Genomic DNA, 16865 nt, shown 5'->3' with positions numbered 1-16865 from the left:
CGAATCGAATTCGATCGAATCTTGGCATTCGATAGATATCGAATCTACGGAGGACACATTCGATTCGATGCGAATCTACTGGAGGCACATTCGATTCGATACGAATCTGCGGGAGATGCGTTCGATTCGATTCGAATCAACGGGGGTCACATTCGATTCGATACGAATCTGCGGGAGATGCGTTCGATTCGATTCGAATCAACGGGGGTCACATTCGATTCGAACGCCAAGGCTTGGCGTTCGATTCGATAGATTCGTAAGATGTCCCTGCCTGATGAAAACGGTAGAGTTTTCGTCGCAGATAAAACGGGTTTTGCAGTCTGAAGACAATCCACAGAAGCAAGCGACGAACAGGGCAGGCGACGATCTAGAATCGAAGAGTAGGGAGAAAGCCCAAAAAAAACAAAAAAAGTCCTGCCATTCCATGATATTAATCCTACAGCGGTCCTAGCATCAGTCTTATCGTATCGGGCTGACTAGACCCCAAAGTTACGGGGCTTATTGTAAGAACTGCTGTAGCTAACTTACTGAAACTTTTAAATGACTTTAGTACGTAAGTGTTCCTTGTAGCGAGTGGCTACATTACTCATGTGTCGATTTCTGGGGCCCGTTGATCTGCCACACGAGAACCTCGTGCCCCTCAACTGGAAAGCTTGTGCTGCCGAGCCAAACTCTGTTCATGATAAGCGAATAGAGCGTCTCTGGCACACCAGCTCTGCAAACTCAGAGATCCCTTCAGACTGTTTCCAAGTGGGCCCGGTTACCCAGCTTATCTTCCGTATGGACACTACCCTTAGCGTCCGACTCCACCTCAATGGCTGGTGGGTTGCTCTTTGTGTCCGAAGCGACACCGAAGAGCTCATCCATAGCCTCGAGTGAAAGACCTTTCAGGTTTTAGTTACCTACAATAATGAGAGTAAGGTGAAGCTTGGTTACGTACCTTTCGTTTCCGGAATAAAGAACCAAACGAATGGGAACCACAGGAAGCAAAACGATCCAAAAATGAGATAGGTTCTGATCAGTTGCAATTAGTTTCCCCAACTTTCTTTTGGGCGTCTTCTGAATGACGCATGACAACTCACCCGTAGCCATGATTACCGACGGTAACCAGCATTGTAGGAACAGCGCGTGCCGAGACGAAGTTGAACAACCACTGTGTGGCCGCAGCCAGTGACACATTCATTGCACGAAGTCGCGCGGTCGGAATTTCCGATACGTAAATCCAGCATGTCGCGCCCCAACCGAACTGGAAAAAAGCGGCGAACAGGAAAATGCAGACGAGTGCAACGTAACCTTGCGGAGGGATGTCTTCACCAGCCACGGGAGGTGAAATGCGCACGTAGAGACCCATGTAAAACATGCACAGCCCCTGGGCGATTGACGTCCACAAAAGGGACCGACGGCGTCCAAGAGTATCGGCGAGGAAGAGCAAGAAACAACTACAGGCGATGGTCTTAACAATTCCGTAAATTCCGGTTGCAAAGAGACCTGTATCGCTACCCGTGATGCCCAGGTTTTTGAAAATAATAGGAGCATATTGCGTGATAGCGTTTGTGCCCGTCATCTGTTGACATATCATGAGAGCAACGCTAATCAGCGCTCGTCGCCGGTTGCCAGGGATGGTCCACATCTCGCGCATAAGCCCCCAAAAGGTTGCATCTCCAATCAGCTCGCGTTCGTGTTGAAGTTGGTTCACAATGTCGGTGAACTCCTTCTCGATGTAGGGATGATCCTCAGGAAGCGCTCGAAGGGTCGCAAGGAGTCTCTTCGCCTCTTCCCACCTGTCCTGCTTCGCAAGCCATCGGGGGGACTCATTGCAGAACAGCATACAAACAATAAGGAGGACAGCCGGGAGGCCCTGAATTGCAAGCGGGAACACATACTGCATCTTCCCAGAGAAGTGTAGCAAGGCTCCGTAGTTGATTCAAAACGCAATCATACCACCCGCGACGATGAAAAGCTGGTATAGTCCGGTCAATGCTCCACGAATGGCGCGGGGAGCGTTTTCTGAGATGTACAGTGGGTTTACCATCGAGGACGCGCCCACTCCAAAACCGGCAACAAATCTAAACCCATTGTTTAGTTCGGACAGCCCGGCGTATTCCACAAGTGCAAGGACATCTTACCTTCCAATGTAGAGAACGGCAATGTGACCCCAGGCGTTGAACTGGAAAATCACACCGATAAGAGTGATGATGCCAGAAATGATAAGTCCGGTTTTGCGGCCAAAGTAGTCACTCATGAATGATGCCGCAAGCGCTCCTAGGAAGCAGCCAGCCTGCAAAGTTGAAACGATGTTTGCTTGAAGGTTGGCCGTTTTGACATTGTTGTTGCTCTCGAGGCCATAATCCCTTCGGGTAATCATCAGAATTTCAAAAAGAAAAAAAGTAAAGGAAAGGAAAGTGGCCCACGTACTCCATAAACTGGGGCAAAACAATGACACCACTGATTATAGAACCGTCCATTCCGAATGATGCTGCACCGAAGCAAGCCTGTTTTCCAGTTTAGTCAATGAAGCATAACCAGTGGGAAGTGCCGTAGACTGACGGAGACGGCGAGGACAACGCATCTCCACCCGTAGATCTCGGGCGGGTCCGAGGCCATCGCCTCGTTGCGAATAAATCTCCGGAGAAAGCTCATGACTGGTAGGTGGTTACAGAAAGAGAAATCTAAAAGACTGAAGGGGTTGGATTATACTGGGCGGATGCTGCCTTGAAAAAACACACAAAAACAGGTGTACTTGGCTCCTATTTTATATCAACAGAAGGGCAGAACTTTATTACAATCAAACGGCAAGCACATAAACCAACGTTGAGAGGCGAGCGATTTTCGATTCCACGAATCCCCGATTCTCTACGCAATGTTCGAGGTACCAAACCGGGGGCTGGGGTTTCTAGTCCCTGTCAGATGTCCAGTGTTGGATCCTTGTGGGGGCAAGTCACAAGAACTGTTACAGTACAGGCAGATTAGACGCGATTCGTGGAAATTTATAACTGCGTTTATTGAGCGGGGTATGATGTTCAGCTGCTCGATACAATAGCCTATTTGGAAGATACAACACCCACTCCGGTGCTTGTTTGCTATGAGAATCATCATTTCCATTCGGCACAATGCCGGGTGACACCCTGGCGAAGAGTTTTGTGGAGTTGGGCCGTTCTACTAGGTCAACCAATGGCACATCGCTGCAAGCACGTCCCGGGGTTAGCCGAGAAAAAGCTCCTAGGGCAGATCCAGGGTGGAGATCAGAGGGGAAACGGCATCCCCTGTCAATACCCCCCAAACTTGTTCCCTTAGCGCAGTTCATGGTGGGCCACCGTACAATAAGCGGAGTGTACCACCACCAATAGCCAAAACCCTGCTACTAAGTTTCGTCTGTTAATCATGCGTCCATACGCGTATAGAGCTAGCGGCTAGCCCCGCATGCATTTCACTGCAGGTACTTGGTAGGAGTCAGCGCGAGTGAGTCGATGGCCCATGAGAAATAAGAGGCTCTCACATGGACTGGGTCCTGTGTGGGCGGAATCTTTATCCTCTGGCTTTCCGTCAATCATAATGCCCATGAGAAACGATGGCTAGGAGAGAGCTACTCGCTTTCATATATAGTGGTATGAGAGGAGACTAACATCTTGGAATCGACAGTAGTAATAATCATTGTGCTCCTCCCCCCCATTATACACTTTCGCATGCTTTTCTATTGAAGCAATGTTGCCCGAACCCATCGTTACTGTCCTGGGAAATGACTCGTCATACCGTGTGAAGTATCTCAATGGCAATACGTTCCAGCAGGATGCCATCGCTACTTTTCAGGGATGGCAATATGCTGCCTATTATTCGCCTCTAGAGTCACGCTCAGACAATGCGCTGTTCGTTCATGTCGCCCGACGCCGTCTTCCTAGTCAAGAGTGGGAACGTCTCGTTTTTGAGGATTATGAACAGACAGCAGATGACCCCCACAACACCGTGCAACTCGGTATCTGCCCAGGGGACGGAACTATTCACCTCTCGTACGACCACCACTGTGACCAGTATGTGGAATATCCTCCATCACGTACGAATATTCTCAACTTCTAACAATTACCTTCAGCCTGAGATACAGAGTTTCTGTGCCAAACCTGGCATTGTCCCCTGAAGACTTTGCTTGGAGAACCGAGCAGTTCAGCAGTTCTATTGATCACTTGCCTGGTATTCCGAGTGATCATCCGTTGCTGCAGGAAGTCACATACCCACGCTTCGGGTGTCTCGACAAGGACATGTTTTTGTCCTTCCGGACCGGAAGGTGAATGACGATCCTAAGCTGATCAACATTTTCCATGCTCCTCAGCTAACCCGGAAATACAGGGCGGGTTTGGGCTCAGACCACTTATTTGTCTATTCTGGAGAATCAAGCACTTACAAGTGTCTTGGAACTAATCTTACTGGCATCATGAATAACCCATATGTGAATGGCATCGATTACAGAGACGGTAAACTACACATTACCTTCACGTACCGCGGTTGGATTCACTACGAGGGATGGGACGACCCCCTGGATACCAAGCACAAGCAACACTCGGGTCCCAACGGGATTGGGAATAATTATGACATCTGCTACGTATACAGCGAGGATCAAGGGGTTACCTGGAAGAATGGGGCAGGTGATGTCATTGCTGTTCTAACAGACCCATTCAGCAACTCAGTCAGGCCCGATTCCCCAGGGATCACGGCGTTCTCCATCCCAAAGCACACAGGACTCTCGAACCAGGAAGCGCAGGTTGTTGATCACGCTGGAGGTGTCCACATTCTCAACCGAGATCGCACCAGTGGGCTGCAAATGTGGAAGCATTACTACCGTAATCCTGCAGGTGAGTTTACCCGCGTTCTCCAAACTCAAACCAAGCGTTAACCGGAGCAGGAACTTGGACCAGTCGTGGACTTCCCAATGTAGATGGCAGACTGGCAGGTGTCCGTGGGCAAGTGGCAGTCACCAAGTCCGGCGATCTCTATTTCGTGCTCCCTGGGAACGATGCGCCGGGAACTCTTAAGATCCTCAAAGCAACGAAGGAGAGGGACTATCGTGACTACGAACTGGTTTGGGAGAAACCTGGATTTCCATGGGAGCCTCTGATTGATCGCTATAGGCTGGATGAGGATAATGTTCTATCAATCTTTGTTGTACGGAAGGACGGACCTACTGGTCCTCGCAAGGTGGTGGTGCTTGATTTTGCTGTCTAGATCTGGCACGTGGGCAAAACGCTTATGTTCTACTGTATTTAACAAGTCGCCAAGACCTACAATGCACACTCGTTTCAACCAACTGTGTTAGTAACATAAAGCAAAAGAGTAGAAAGTGTTTAAATAGTTCGTATCTGCAGTATTAGAAGCGACTAAGGTTTGCTCTAGGTCGAGTGGAGCTAAAGTATTTAAAACGTTTAGAAAGATAGCTATTTATCCATGCTAGAATCTTTAATATAAGCCAGTACTAAGTCTGGTATAATTTTACTTTAGTAGCATATAATTATTATTATGTTAGATATTAGTGTGTATTATAAATCCTTTTATTAACTAACTTATAATAATAATTCTACCCCTCCTAATTCCTCTAAATCTTTGCTAATCTAATCTTTCCTCTCTAGCATATATAACTACCCGTGGGCTCGACTAAAAGGGATCCCACTATTTGTTGCATATGCCTCTACCCAGATTGTCACAAGAGTGCACCACGAGAGTCAGAGTGGTGTTACAGATCTGTTGCAGGTTCGGCGGGTTTAGTATCATGGCCTCGCCTCGTCAAATATAATGAGGACGAGGAAGGAAGAAGACGGCGGGACAGAGTTGAATCAATCACTAATCTATTCTCCGTCTTGAGATTATCATTCATCTTGACTTACCACCCTCGTATCCGACACTATTCTAGTGGGCGGCAAAATTCTGGGACACTTGCAAAACTCTGGGACAACTTGTTCTAAGCTCAAATCTTAACTAAAATTAAGATTAAGACCTCTCCTAAGTAGAACTAATTAAGGGCTTTCTAACGGTACTCTTAGGATTTTGATACGATATATAATCGTTGAGAAATTAACGTTGAAGTTGAGTTTTTTCTTTCTTAGGCGTTTTTCCGCGAGTTTGGCTGTTTGAGAGAAGCCAGCCCCGCCAAAGTGACTGTCCCAGAATTTTGCAAGTGTCCCAGAATTTTGCCGCCCACTAGAATAGTGGGCCCCTTTTTTGGTCGAGCCCACGGGTATAGCTGTTGGAGAAGTGGCATGCATGATGATGTTACACAGGCAGCCACCTCAAGGGAAGATGTCACCACATGATACCTTAATTGTCAGAACAGCGTTACAGATCTGTTGCAGGATCAGCAGGTCTAGTATCTTGGTCTTGCCCCCTCAGATACAAAGACAACGAGGGAGAACGAAGAACAAGGAGGACGAACACAAGAAACCTGATCAATACACTCAAGATCATCCCAATATCATCTTTAATCATCAGTTAGTTACCTAGTGAGGGCGCGCTGTCTAACATCTATCTCTATATCTATACCAGCAATAAAAACACAAAGATCACTAATCAGAAGCTCTGTTTTTCGTCTTTAACTTTATCTATCTATTTGACCCACTTTTACTATATATGCTTTATCACCTAGCCAATCAGACCTTTTTTAAATCTTCCTCCACTGTCTATTCGCCTCCTGTTATAATTACCTACTCTATGGCTTTTACCTCCGTTATTATTAATATTATTCAGTCTTTAACAAATAACTTATAGCTAAGAATATAATTTGCTATTATCAGGCGTATCTATATTATACCAGCTATAACATGTACGAGTGAACCTCGCACCATCAGAATAGCTCCCTGTTATTAATTTAAAAGCAGTCGTCCAGCTAATAAAGGGAATGAGGGATTTAACTATTTGGATGGCTCGAGGTCGAGAACCTTAGGGAACTAATTTAACCCTAAGTAATAGTCGGAGAGCAAGAAAACCATTTCTGCGACACAGAGGGAGCATGACTATAGCCGAGGGTCAGGGCCTGGAGGGAATTTGTGACGGTCAAGGTTCCCAACGTAGCAAACCGTAACCCAATTGGTTTATGTTGGCAGTTGTGACGGGGCGTCGTACTGAGCGTGGGGTGGCGAATCACGTCTGATAATGTCAAGAAGTATTCTTGAGTAATCAAATTGTATTGAAAGCTGAGGTAGCGAGAGTGTCTGTCTAAGGGATGTTGTGTGGTTTTTTATAGGCAGGGTCTGGGGAGCATCTCACGATGCCCATCGTGAGATAGTGTTACATTCTCACTTGCCCGGAGTGAGAAAATGGGTCCCGCTCACTCGGTGCGAGTGAGCGGAATACGTTGATCCGTGCCGTGTGGCGACACGCATTCGATCGCGGCATGGGCCGTGACAGAATTGACCTTATCGGAAGCACTGGCATTCATCTCTTAAGGAGCTGTCATCTTGTACTCTAGGTTTAGACCCTTGGACAGTTCCGCAAAGGCTTATCAACTAAGCTTCTATTCAGTCCGTCATAAAGATGAATGGTGATCCAGCAAAATAGCTCTAAGTATTTAATATAGTGCAAAAAAGTTGAAGTTTTTGAGAGACCCAAGCCAACAGCTCCTTCGCTTACAACCCACCCTTAACTGTCAGACTACGTAGTAGACATCTGACACGGTCCGTATAGTGAGATAGCAAGATATTGCTTCGTTGGCGCATTAGTCGTACTGGGAACAGAACTCAATCACCGCATCAGTAAGTTACTTACCAAACCAAACCGCCACAGGAACGGGTGAGTAGCGTCTGGGAGGCGTCAGCGGTGAGCGAACCCTGCTTGCCAGCTTGCCTCGCTGCTACACCCAAGCCGCAAAGTTCACTTTCACCCAAGATGATTTGAGGGAAATTAGATCCCGTTCCCTACACTAGGGACCTCCTTCCCCCTGCTGCATAGTCCTAACTTCAGAGGTCAACCTGTAAAGTTGGTAATAAGCACAGAGGAGAGTTTGAAGCAAGTCTCCATCGCCTGATCGATTTTCCCTCAAGGACAACGGTTCAGCTTACCAGGTGGCGGCAAGGTTCGGCGACCATTCTTAGTCAAATGCGTAAGCAGCCAATCAAAAACTTTGATTATAGTTCCGCTTTTGCCGAACTATACGCGTATTCATCCCTGTCGTCGATCGACATTCAGAGTGCGGAGATGCGGCTAAAAGCAAAGGCTGGCCTACACTACGAATCGAAAGCGCTCAGGTCCGGCTCGACAGGACGGAACAATTTATTTGCATTATCCCTCCAATTATCAGGGTTCGATGCGATGTTCTAATTACACAATCAAGCAATATTGTTGAGACTCGGGGATGCGGGAATGCGGGGATGTCCAAGTGGACCCCACCCCCGAATTTACAGGACATTTGGGGGTTACAATCAGCCTTCTACAGGCCGGGATGTTTTCCTTGAAACGTGTTTTTTTGGAATTTCAGTTGTTGTACCTAGGAGTAAGCGGATTACTCCTAGGACTTTCTTTGCGGATGTAAAAACTATAAGAGGGTCAACATCTTCGACAATGATGTCCATGAAGCACTGTTGTTCGATTTAATCAAGAGTCGCACCTAATATCTTCTTTATCATCTATCACTCTCATGCCCAACATGTTGCAGACGAAGACGATTTTCATCTCTAGTCTTATTGGAGTATGTTGCGCTGGCACGACGTTCCGCGTTCCTGCTTCTGGAGGAGCGGATAAGGTCAAGTTAGATGCAGCTCCTGTTGCATTGTCGTACGTTCAACTGTATGTAAGACAAAGACGAAAACTAATAAAGCTAGGTTCGAGTTCACCGAGTTTGCAAATTATTTTCTGAATTACGGCAACACCAAGCCTTGCATGTCCAACCTGAAGCAGTTAACCGGTGTCTGGCCAAGAATCCGCATTGGCGGTACATCCCAGTCCGTATGCAATTTTAGTGTCGATTAGTACATTGCTGAATTTGTAAAGAGACGAATCGCTGTATGATGCAAACCTCGACGAGCCTATCATCAAGCAGGGATCTGGTTTCGTATTCGGACCCTCTCTTCTTAAGATTGCTGGGGAATATGAAGGGGCCATTGTCCTAGGTAAGACACTTGTCATAAGATAACTTGTTACAATCATTGATATACGAAGGTCTTAATCGCGGCGGTAATAACATGACAAACACTATCGAAGCAACTGATGCTGCCCAAGACCTCATTCCAAACCTGTACGCTGTGGAATTTGGCAATGAACCCGTAAGCAACACAGATCAACTTTAACCAGATGCCGTGACTAACATCATAATAGGATAGTAGGTTTAGCCGGATGTCCAGAGTTTAGCTGCTCACTGACTGTTAGTTTTTCCGTATTTCCAATTTCCCATTGTCGATGAATATGACACTTGGAACCATACAACCGAGGCCGCAAGCGAATCGAGATGGCAAATCGGCGTAGGGGAAGCAACCAAAAGCAATAAATTCGTCCAGGCAGGCAATTATGTCACCATGAACTATACCGCCGAAACATTGTTCGAGGGTCTTGGCCCCGCTGCGCTGAAATATGTTCGGACATTCTCGCATCACAACTACCCACAGACTGTCGCCAACACGACCACCTTTCCTCCAGTTAACCTGAAATCCCTGATGAGCCATGTCCAAATATCTGGAAATGTCGGATCATATGCCACAGATACCCAAGTAACTCGGGAGCTGGGACTTGAATGGGTATTTGGGGAGACAAACTCAGGTACGCCGGTCTTCTGACAATCAATCTTCCGTCGCTGAGGGGCCAAATAACTAAGACGAGCGCAGTTTCCGGTGGAGGTAGCCCGGAGATTTCCAAGACATTTGGAGCAGCCCTCTGGGTTCTTGATTACGCGCTCCGCGCCGCAAGCGTCAATGTCGTCAGAGCGTACTTTCATCATGGTTCCTATGACACTTGTTTTTACCCATGGTGGACACCCTTTGGCGTCACCTCACCCTACTACGGCGGCTACGTGGCAACCAAAGCAATGGCAGGTGGTGCATACATCTCTGCCCTTGACGACGGAACTTCCAACTATGCCGGCTATACCATTTATTCTGCCGCTGGAAAACCAATCAAGGCGGTCCTAATCAACTCTGACTACTACGACGGTACTGGAATGCGGGCTGTTCGGACTTTCGAACTTCAAGGGCTGCTGGGCCGCACCATCGGCGCAACCAGACTGACGGCCACGAGTGCATTGTCGAGACAGGACGAAGGAGACGCGCCCACTTTCGGAGGTCAGGTATTTTCAGACGAGACTTGCCAACTTCAGAATCAGGCTGTGAAGGAAAGGGTCAAGGTATCTAACGGTGTTGCAAAGTTTAAGCTTGCTTCATCAGAGGCTCTACTCCTCGACCTGTAGTGTGTCATAAATTTATTAAGAAATGAGTCTTGTGTCAGGCAGATCAAGATAGTAGTCACGAGGCATTACCTTCTCAGACCAGAGCTTTAAGTGTTTAACCACAAGTGGTATTAATATTATTATTATTCCCATTAAAGATAAAATAAAACTAACATAACGTACGTGATAAGCGAGTGGATCAAACAAGCGAGTGGATCAGCCATACTGTGCACCTAAAAATCATAAACCTTAAATTTCTAAAAACTTCTATAAAATAGCTATAGATCTAAAAAGAGTAATTCTATAAATCTAACTAAAATAGCTATAAGCTTATAATTTTCTTAGATTTTTAAAAAATCTCTTTAATTTTTCAAAAATAAAAAACTATAAAAAAACAGTGCGAATAAGAAATTCTTAAATAACTTATTAACAAGTTATTTTAAAAGTCTAAAAAAATTACTAAGATAGTTTAGATTTTTTAATAAACCTGATTTTATATTCTTAGCCTATATAGATTTTAATTAGATTATTTAGAAATTTTTTAACCTGTTTTAGATTTAGGTGAGATTTACACTATTGTTACAACCCCCGTCACACGAGAACTCGCCACTGCCCTTGCACGTGACCCCCAGGAAAGCAACCAATCACAAAAGGAGCGACCACCCGTTTCGCTCCAACACCCAGGAGCGACTTTCTGATGTCGCTCCCTCGAAGAAGGAGCGACTTTTCAATGTCGCTCCCGTACAAAGAGATGTAGTATATAGAGTCCCTCATTCGCACATTTCCTGTCAATCTAGTTCTCTAGCTTTCAATACAACTTGATTACTCAAGAATACTTCTTGACATTATCAGACGTGATTCGCCACCCTACACTCAGTACGCCACGCCCCGTTGCAACTGCCAACATAAACCAAAGCAGGTTACGGTTTACTACGTTGGGAACCTTGACCGTCACACTTATCATGTACGTTACACCAATATCTCGTTGCTTTCCGGATTTTGGTGGCATCACCCCTGTTATCATCACCTCTGTTAGTATCAACCGGTCGTAAGGGCCGCCGCCTTTTCTGACTTTGTGACCTCACTTGACCTTGCCGAAAGCCCTGACAGGCTACACAATCAGAGGAACTGTCCCGGCGGACAAGATTGTGCTCAATTGGCCGGGTTTCAGTGCCCTCATCGTCCAATTCCTCGCCAGCGCGATATCTCTTCCTTGACTGACTTTCGTGACCGTATGTATTGAATAATGCGTTGTAAATGCACTCCCGCCATTCCCTATGATTTGTATATCGCTTCCAACGTGGCTGCCCGTAACGCTGAAGAAGATAACTGTTAACAAGGGCCACATCGAGGAGGAAGGTCCAGCAAAGTGCCTGCCAAGCGCCGCGGCGTAGGGGATGATTGTATGCATAATATGATCGCAACTGATCACTGCGGTCAACATGATTCATTTCTTCATTGTAAGCAGCAGCGACCGTCGGGATTTGAACCATCTTGACAACTTCGTCACCAAAGAATTGGCGTATTGGCTTGGCCTCGGGCTTGCGTGATGACGGCTTCCTCCTTTGACGTTCAACGCGTTCATCGTCGGCACCAGTAAACACGGTTGTCATAAATAACACGAGCTTATTGTCTTTCCAAGCGATATGGTTGACCTAGGCATACAAAATAACCACAGATTAGTAGGGAATTTCAAAGCAAAAGTGTTAGAAATTCGTACTTTATTGTCAGGGGTCGGTATCGCCTTGACCTTGTTAAATTCGTAGGATTTCTTGACTTTGCCGTCGTTCCCCTTATCGTTAGCGAGTTCCTTATGGATGCCGCAGTTCTTACGGGCCGTGCCTGTGGCTCCGTGGCCGTGATTTCGAAGACTGCGAAAGAGACCTGATGACGAGAAGAGGTTATCGATGAAGACGTGATATGTCGCTTTTGGCAGTAGATTTGCTAGGGCAATGACGACAGCTTGGGTCGGGTTCAAGGCGACTGGTTTCTCTTCCTTAGCCAGCTCTTTCCCGACGGCCTTAGCCCGAGAACGGGTGGATGACTTCTTCGGTGGAAGCTCGATACCAACGGTGCCATAAGTCGCATCTCTGATGTGCCAAAGCCACCGGAGGAAGAAGCCCTGTTGGGCGATAACCCAGATCTTGAAACCCACTGGATCTGGCTTGCCCTTGACCGTTGTTTTGGCGTCACATTTCCCCGTATAACGCACCATGCACTCATCGACGGCAAGGTTAGACCCCGGCCTAAAAAGCTCGGCTGAGACTGCTTGTATGTTGTCAGACCACTCTTCAACGCCTTGGAACACCTTTGGCAAGTGTTCCACATCGGTCTCATCGATCTTGGTGTGGTCAAAAGGGCGGAGATGACGGTGGATGAGCTGAAACTTCTAGTACGGCATGAACTTGATGAATGAGTGTTCTGCGCCCTGCAGGCCGGGTTGAGGGGAAGACCAATAGGTCTCGAACTTCTTTTCTATGTGTATTCCCATATAAATCAGTATTGCAATGAACAGGTAGATCTCTGAGGCGTAGGTTCCTTCCCAATTTCGCAGACGTGATGTTCGACCCATCGGCTTTTTCCAGCTATCCACGATCTCGTTGGCTTTGAGCCACGAGATCCAGATCTTGGTGTAATGCACCCATTTCTCAACGAGGGAAATAGGTAGGAAAAGCTGGAACAGCTCAAGAGGCGTTGGAGGCAGCGTAGCGATGTGAGATTCGCGCCTTGGTACGTTGAAAGGTTCAAATTGCGTGCCGCGGTCTTGGGCAGCCGGGAAAATAGCTATGCAGGTGGGGTTGTTAGGTTACATTTGATGACTATGCTCTTTTTTAATGAAGCTCTTGTCGTCATAGGCATTGAGAGCCTGCGCGCCCTCGGGAATCAATTGAGTACTCATTGATGATATCGAATTGCTTCAGGGCTCCTTCAGTGGTGTTTTGGGGGGTTCAGGTTGACGGATCAAACTTCCGGTACCCCGCTCGTACTCTCGTCATCGCAGGGGTCATGTGGGGCAAGGTACGGAAGTGATGCGTTCGGACCGCTCAGGAGATTCAGCGGTGGTATATATCGCAAGAAGATTTATTTACAGACATCAATATATGGGCAGCAACTCGAGGCTTTACATTTATTATACGGTCGACTATTGGCAAATCTGGTCGGCCTACAATTACATACTCATGCAATCGATTCCGTTCTGGCTGCCAATTTTCAATATTAGCGAAGGAAGAATGGAGCGAAAATGCACCGTACGGAAGCCCGATTTTCTCAACACAATCACGAGCTAACGTACATGATAAGCAGAACTTATCGTGGGGTCGTTTTGCGGAGTAATTTCGGGAAATCGTATGTGATTACACAACTACCATCTGATAAGTGCCCGGCGCCGCGCACGCGAATATCTCGACGGTTAGGAGCCAAATCGATGCAATTCCAGGGCTGCAGGACTGCTACGCTCTGGCGGTCCGTTTGGTTCAAGAGAGACGCTGTATAGGCGAGCGGGCGCTGAGATATTTGCGTGTGCAGCGGCTGGGGGGCCAGGCTTCGCAGCAAGGACTACGACATAGCAATGCGCTGATCCCGCTGCTCCTTAATCTTCAAAATTAATCTTCAAAAAAAAAAAAAAAAAAAAATACGCCTTCTAGATAGATAGATAAATATATACGGACTAGTTACCGCTATACAAATATATAAAGATCCTACCTGACGGCCAGCTTACCGTCGACGAGGGGCGGTCCGCCTCCTCCCTAGCCGAGCCCAGCGCCCCCGATGGCCCTGGCCCCGAGTCGGCCTTGGTCCCGGGTCTGGGTCATCGGGCACGGGGGTCCCTACCTGTACCCGTATCCGGCCCTGGCCCTGGCCCCGCCGGCGGCGCTGTTTGAGCTCGTCGACGAGCCGGTTCAAGCTCCGGCCGGCGCGTAAGAGCTCTAGCTCTGCAACTGCCTCCTCCTCGCTCTTGCCGGACGCCGTGCGGGCCAAGAGCTCGTCCCAGATCACCTTCCGGCGACAGAACTGCACCCTGATCCCGTTCCCCGGGCGCCAGCGGCTTCCCCACGTCTCTTCTAGCACCCGTACAGCCGGCTGACCTGCAATCCCTTCCTCCCACTCCTTCCAGACGTCCCGCACTGTAAAGACCTTGGCCAGGGCTGCAACGACGGGCATACCTGGTACTGGAGGCTCTGGGGCCGGAGCCGGAGCCGTATTGAAGTTCAAGGTAGGGGCTGTCGACGGCGCCGGCGCCGGCGCAAGTGACACTGCTGGCCCGGCTCCAAAGTGGCCGGTAAAGGTGATTGGGACCTTGCCCTGGAGCAGGGAATCAAGACCGCCCTGGATTCCCTCTAGCCGGGCCTCTAACCGGATGGCGAGTCGCTGGTTATTCTGTAAGAGGGCCTCGCGCGTGCTCTCTAACACGCCGCTTAGCTCTGGCAGCGCGCGTTGTACGAGCAGGCTTAACGGCTCCGTAGCCCCTGCCGCGTCGGAGCGAACGGCGACGGCGAACTCGTCCCATTCAGACCCGTTGAAAGGGGCATAGGCGAAGAAGGGCAGCGACGGGTAACGAGGCTGCAAGACAGCCAGGTCCTGTAAGAGTACTATGCGCAGGCGCCGCATAAGCTTAAGGAAGCCGTCAGCGGCTAGGTCGTCGTCGTCGAGGCCGCCTTCTGCCCAGCATTGCCGGCGCGCGCGCGCTTCAAAGCGAGGCTCCCACTCCTCGATCCACGGCCAGAGCTGCTTTTGTAAGACGTACGGGGGTTCATTAGCCGCACGCGCGAGGAAGTAGTCCCCCGGTGACGCCGAGAAGCCCGCGACGATACGCATGACCTGGCGCGGTAGGTGCGTAAGATAGGCCTGGCAGAGCATGCTCTGGTTCCAGCGGCCGGCCTGCGAGATCTGGGCGAGCGACGTGCCGTGGGTCTCGGCGTCCTGGGCGCCTACCCTGCGCGGGAGGTGAGTCTTCTTTGACGCGACAAGGCCAGCGGCGCCGAAGATGCGCCAGGTCTCTTGTAGCTGCGTCGGGTACGAGAGCTCCTGCTCGCGGTCCCGTCCAACAAGGACCTTGATCCGATACCAGTCCTGGCGGCGCCGGAAGGACGGGGGCGGCTCGCCGGCGACGTGCCAGCGCCAGAAGAAGAGCTGTGCCAGAGCCCCTTGCGTACAGAGCAAGGGGTCCTTATGCCGGAGGGCGCCCATGAACTCATTCTTTGCCGTCTTGTTCAGCTTACCGTCTCGCAGAAGGGTCACGAGGCAGCCACAGGGGGTCGGGCCTTCTGAAGACGGATAGTCGAGTAGAGATAGGTCTGCAAGCTCCATCTTACGGCGGCTCTCCCCTCGTAGGAGGTAGTAGTGGCCGAATAGGAGGTCGACTCGCGTACGGAGGTTTTGCGGCATGTATGCGGCCCCGCTGAGAAGGAGATCCTGGATCCGGAGCCATTCATCGTGCGAATAGCCGGCCTGGATCCCGTCGGTTCCGCGGTCTTTAAAGGAGGCGCGGTCGTGCATCCCCGCTGTCGGCCTCGTTGCTCAAGGAAGCCCCGTACGGCGGCGCCCCTGGGGTGCTCCGTGTTCGCGTTACCGTGGGCTACCTGGAGCCGCCAGAGCTCGATAACGGCCGCGATATAGGCGTCGATAGTGCCCTTCGTAAGCAGAGATCCTTCGGCAAGGTCTGCTGCAGCCGGCGCAAGGGCCGTGGGTGGCACGTAGCCCTCGCGGTCGTCCGCGAGCAGCTCGGCGGCCTCGGCCAGGGGGACCTCTAGGGCTTCGGCTAGGCTTTCGGCCTCTGCCAGGGCCGCGGCCTCGAGCTGCTCCTGTTCAAGCTGCTGCCGTAACTGTACCGCCTTGCCTTTGCCCTTACCCTTACCCTTACCCTTACCCTACCCCGTGCCCGTGGCTTCTTCTGCGGCGGCGCTACGCGTCGTAAGAGGATATCCTCTTTGAGCCACGCCGCTAGCTTGTCCGGCGTTACGAGCTCGCCGTCGGGTCAGCTATAGATTGAGCCGTCTGCCGCAGCCCGGGGCGTACGGCACCAGGCCTATAGGTTTTCGTCTGTTAGCCGTCCATGGGGCTTCTGCGTAAAAAGAGGGAAGGGAAAGGGGAAGAGAAGGGGGGCGGCCGGGGAGGACGCGCCTTCCACTCCCGCTGCTTCGCAGCGTAACTCCGCGCCGTGTTCGCCGGCTGTTCGTCCTTCTTCGCCTGGAGGCCCGCCCTCCGGGCGGCGCGGGCGCGCTCGTCTGCGGCCATCTCGGTCGATCGAGGCCTTTCTATGTTGTGTCGTTTTTCCGTCCGGAGCTAGATAAGTTGCGGGGGACTTATCAAACGCACTTATCAGGCGTCGCGCACACGATTTCACGGGCCGCCTTTTGCGTTACCTCAGGTACTCAGACCCACTCACTAAGCGCACAGATCACGTGCTTCTGTGAGAGGGCCTGAGTGGTTTCCGACGTGTTTTGGTGCGAGTGCGACTATCTCCCATACGAAATGGGTGCAGTGAGTGCGGCTATGCAGAGGAGAAGTGAACGCCATCAAG

General features: G+C 49.8%; 4 protein-coding genes across 4 annotated transcripts; 2 read left to right on the top strand and 2 right to left on the bottom strand.

The window, feature by feature from the left end:
• Positions 1–735: 735 nt before the first annotated feature.
• MRS44_018040 (uncharacterized protein) lies at positions 736–2640 on the bottom strand (the record flags this gene model as incomplete). Its single annotated transcript, XM_065616243.1, has 8 exons — positions 736–884; positions 941–1014; positions 1083–1781; positions 1831–1882; positions 1942–2066; positions 2127–2351; positions 2416–2492; positions 2548–2640. 8 exons carry the CDS (start codon positions 2638–2640, stop codon positions 736–738), a joined length of 1494 nt encoding a protein of 497 aa, XP_065472315.1.
• Positions 2641–3702: 1062 nt separating this feature from the next.
• On the top strand, positions 3703–5211 carry MRS44_018039 (uncharacterized protein; the record flags this gene model as incomplete). The annotated part of the gene is made up of 4 exons (XM_065616242.1): positions 3703–4025; positions 4085–4276; positions 4339–4841; positions 4892–5211. 4 exons carry the CDS (start codon positions 3703–3705, stop codon positions 5209–5211), a joined length of 1338 nt encoding a protein of 445 aa, XP_065472314.1.
• Positions 5212–8617: 3406 nt separating this feature from the next.
• On the top strand, positions 8618–10366 carry MRS44_018038 (uncharacterized protein; the record flags this gene model as incomplete). Its single annotated transcript, XM_065616241.1, has 7 exons — positions 8618–8745; positions 8793–8912; positions 8962–9080; positions 9130–9205; positions 9286–9293; positions 9337–9723; positions 9789–10366. The coding sequence occupies 7 exons, from the start codon at positions 8618–8620 to the stop codon at positions 10364–10366; spliced, it is 1416 nt and encodes a 471-aa protein (XP_065472313.1).
• A 480-nt stretch (positions 10367–10846) lies between these two features.
• MRS44_018037 (uncharacterized protein) lies at positions 10847–16579 on the bottom strand (the record flags this gene model as incomplete). Its single annotated transcript, XM_065616240.1, has 9 exons — positions 10847–10851; positions 11454–12000; positions 12066–12725; positions 12939–13129; positions 13523–13541; positions 14177–15793; positions 15880–16167; positions 16212–16246; positions 16495–16579. 9 exons carry the CDS (start codon positions 16577–16579, stop codon positions 10847–10849), a joined length of 3447 nt encoding a protein of 1148 aa, XP_065472312.1.
• Between the last annotated feature and the right edge of the window lie 286 nt (positions 16580–16865).

Source organism: Fusarium solani, assembly GCF_023522795.1.
Source record: "Fusarium solani strain SB1 chromosome Unknown bctg00000015, whole genome shotgun sequence".
Taxonomy (NCBI): domain Eukaryota; kingdom Fungi; phylum Ascomycota; class Sordariomycetes; order Hypocreales; family Nectriaceae; genus Fusarium; species Fusarium solani.
Note: the sequence above shows the minus strand (reverse complement) of the source record. Positions and strands in the feature narration are given on the sequence as shown.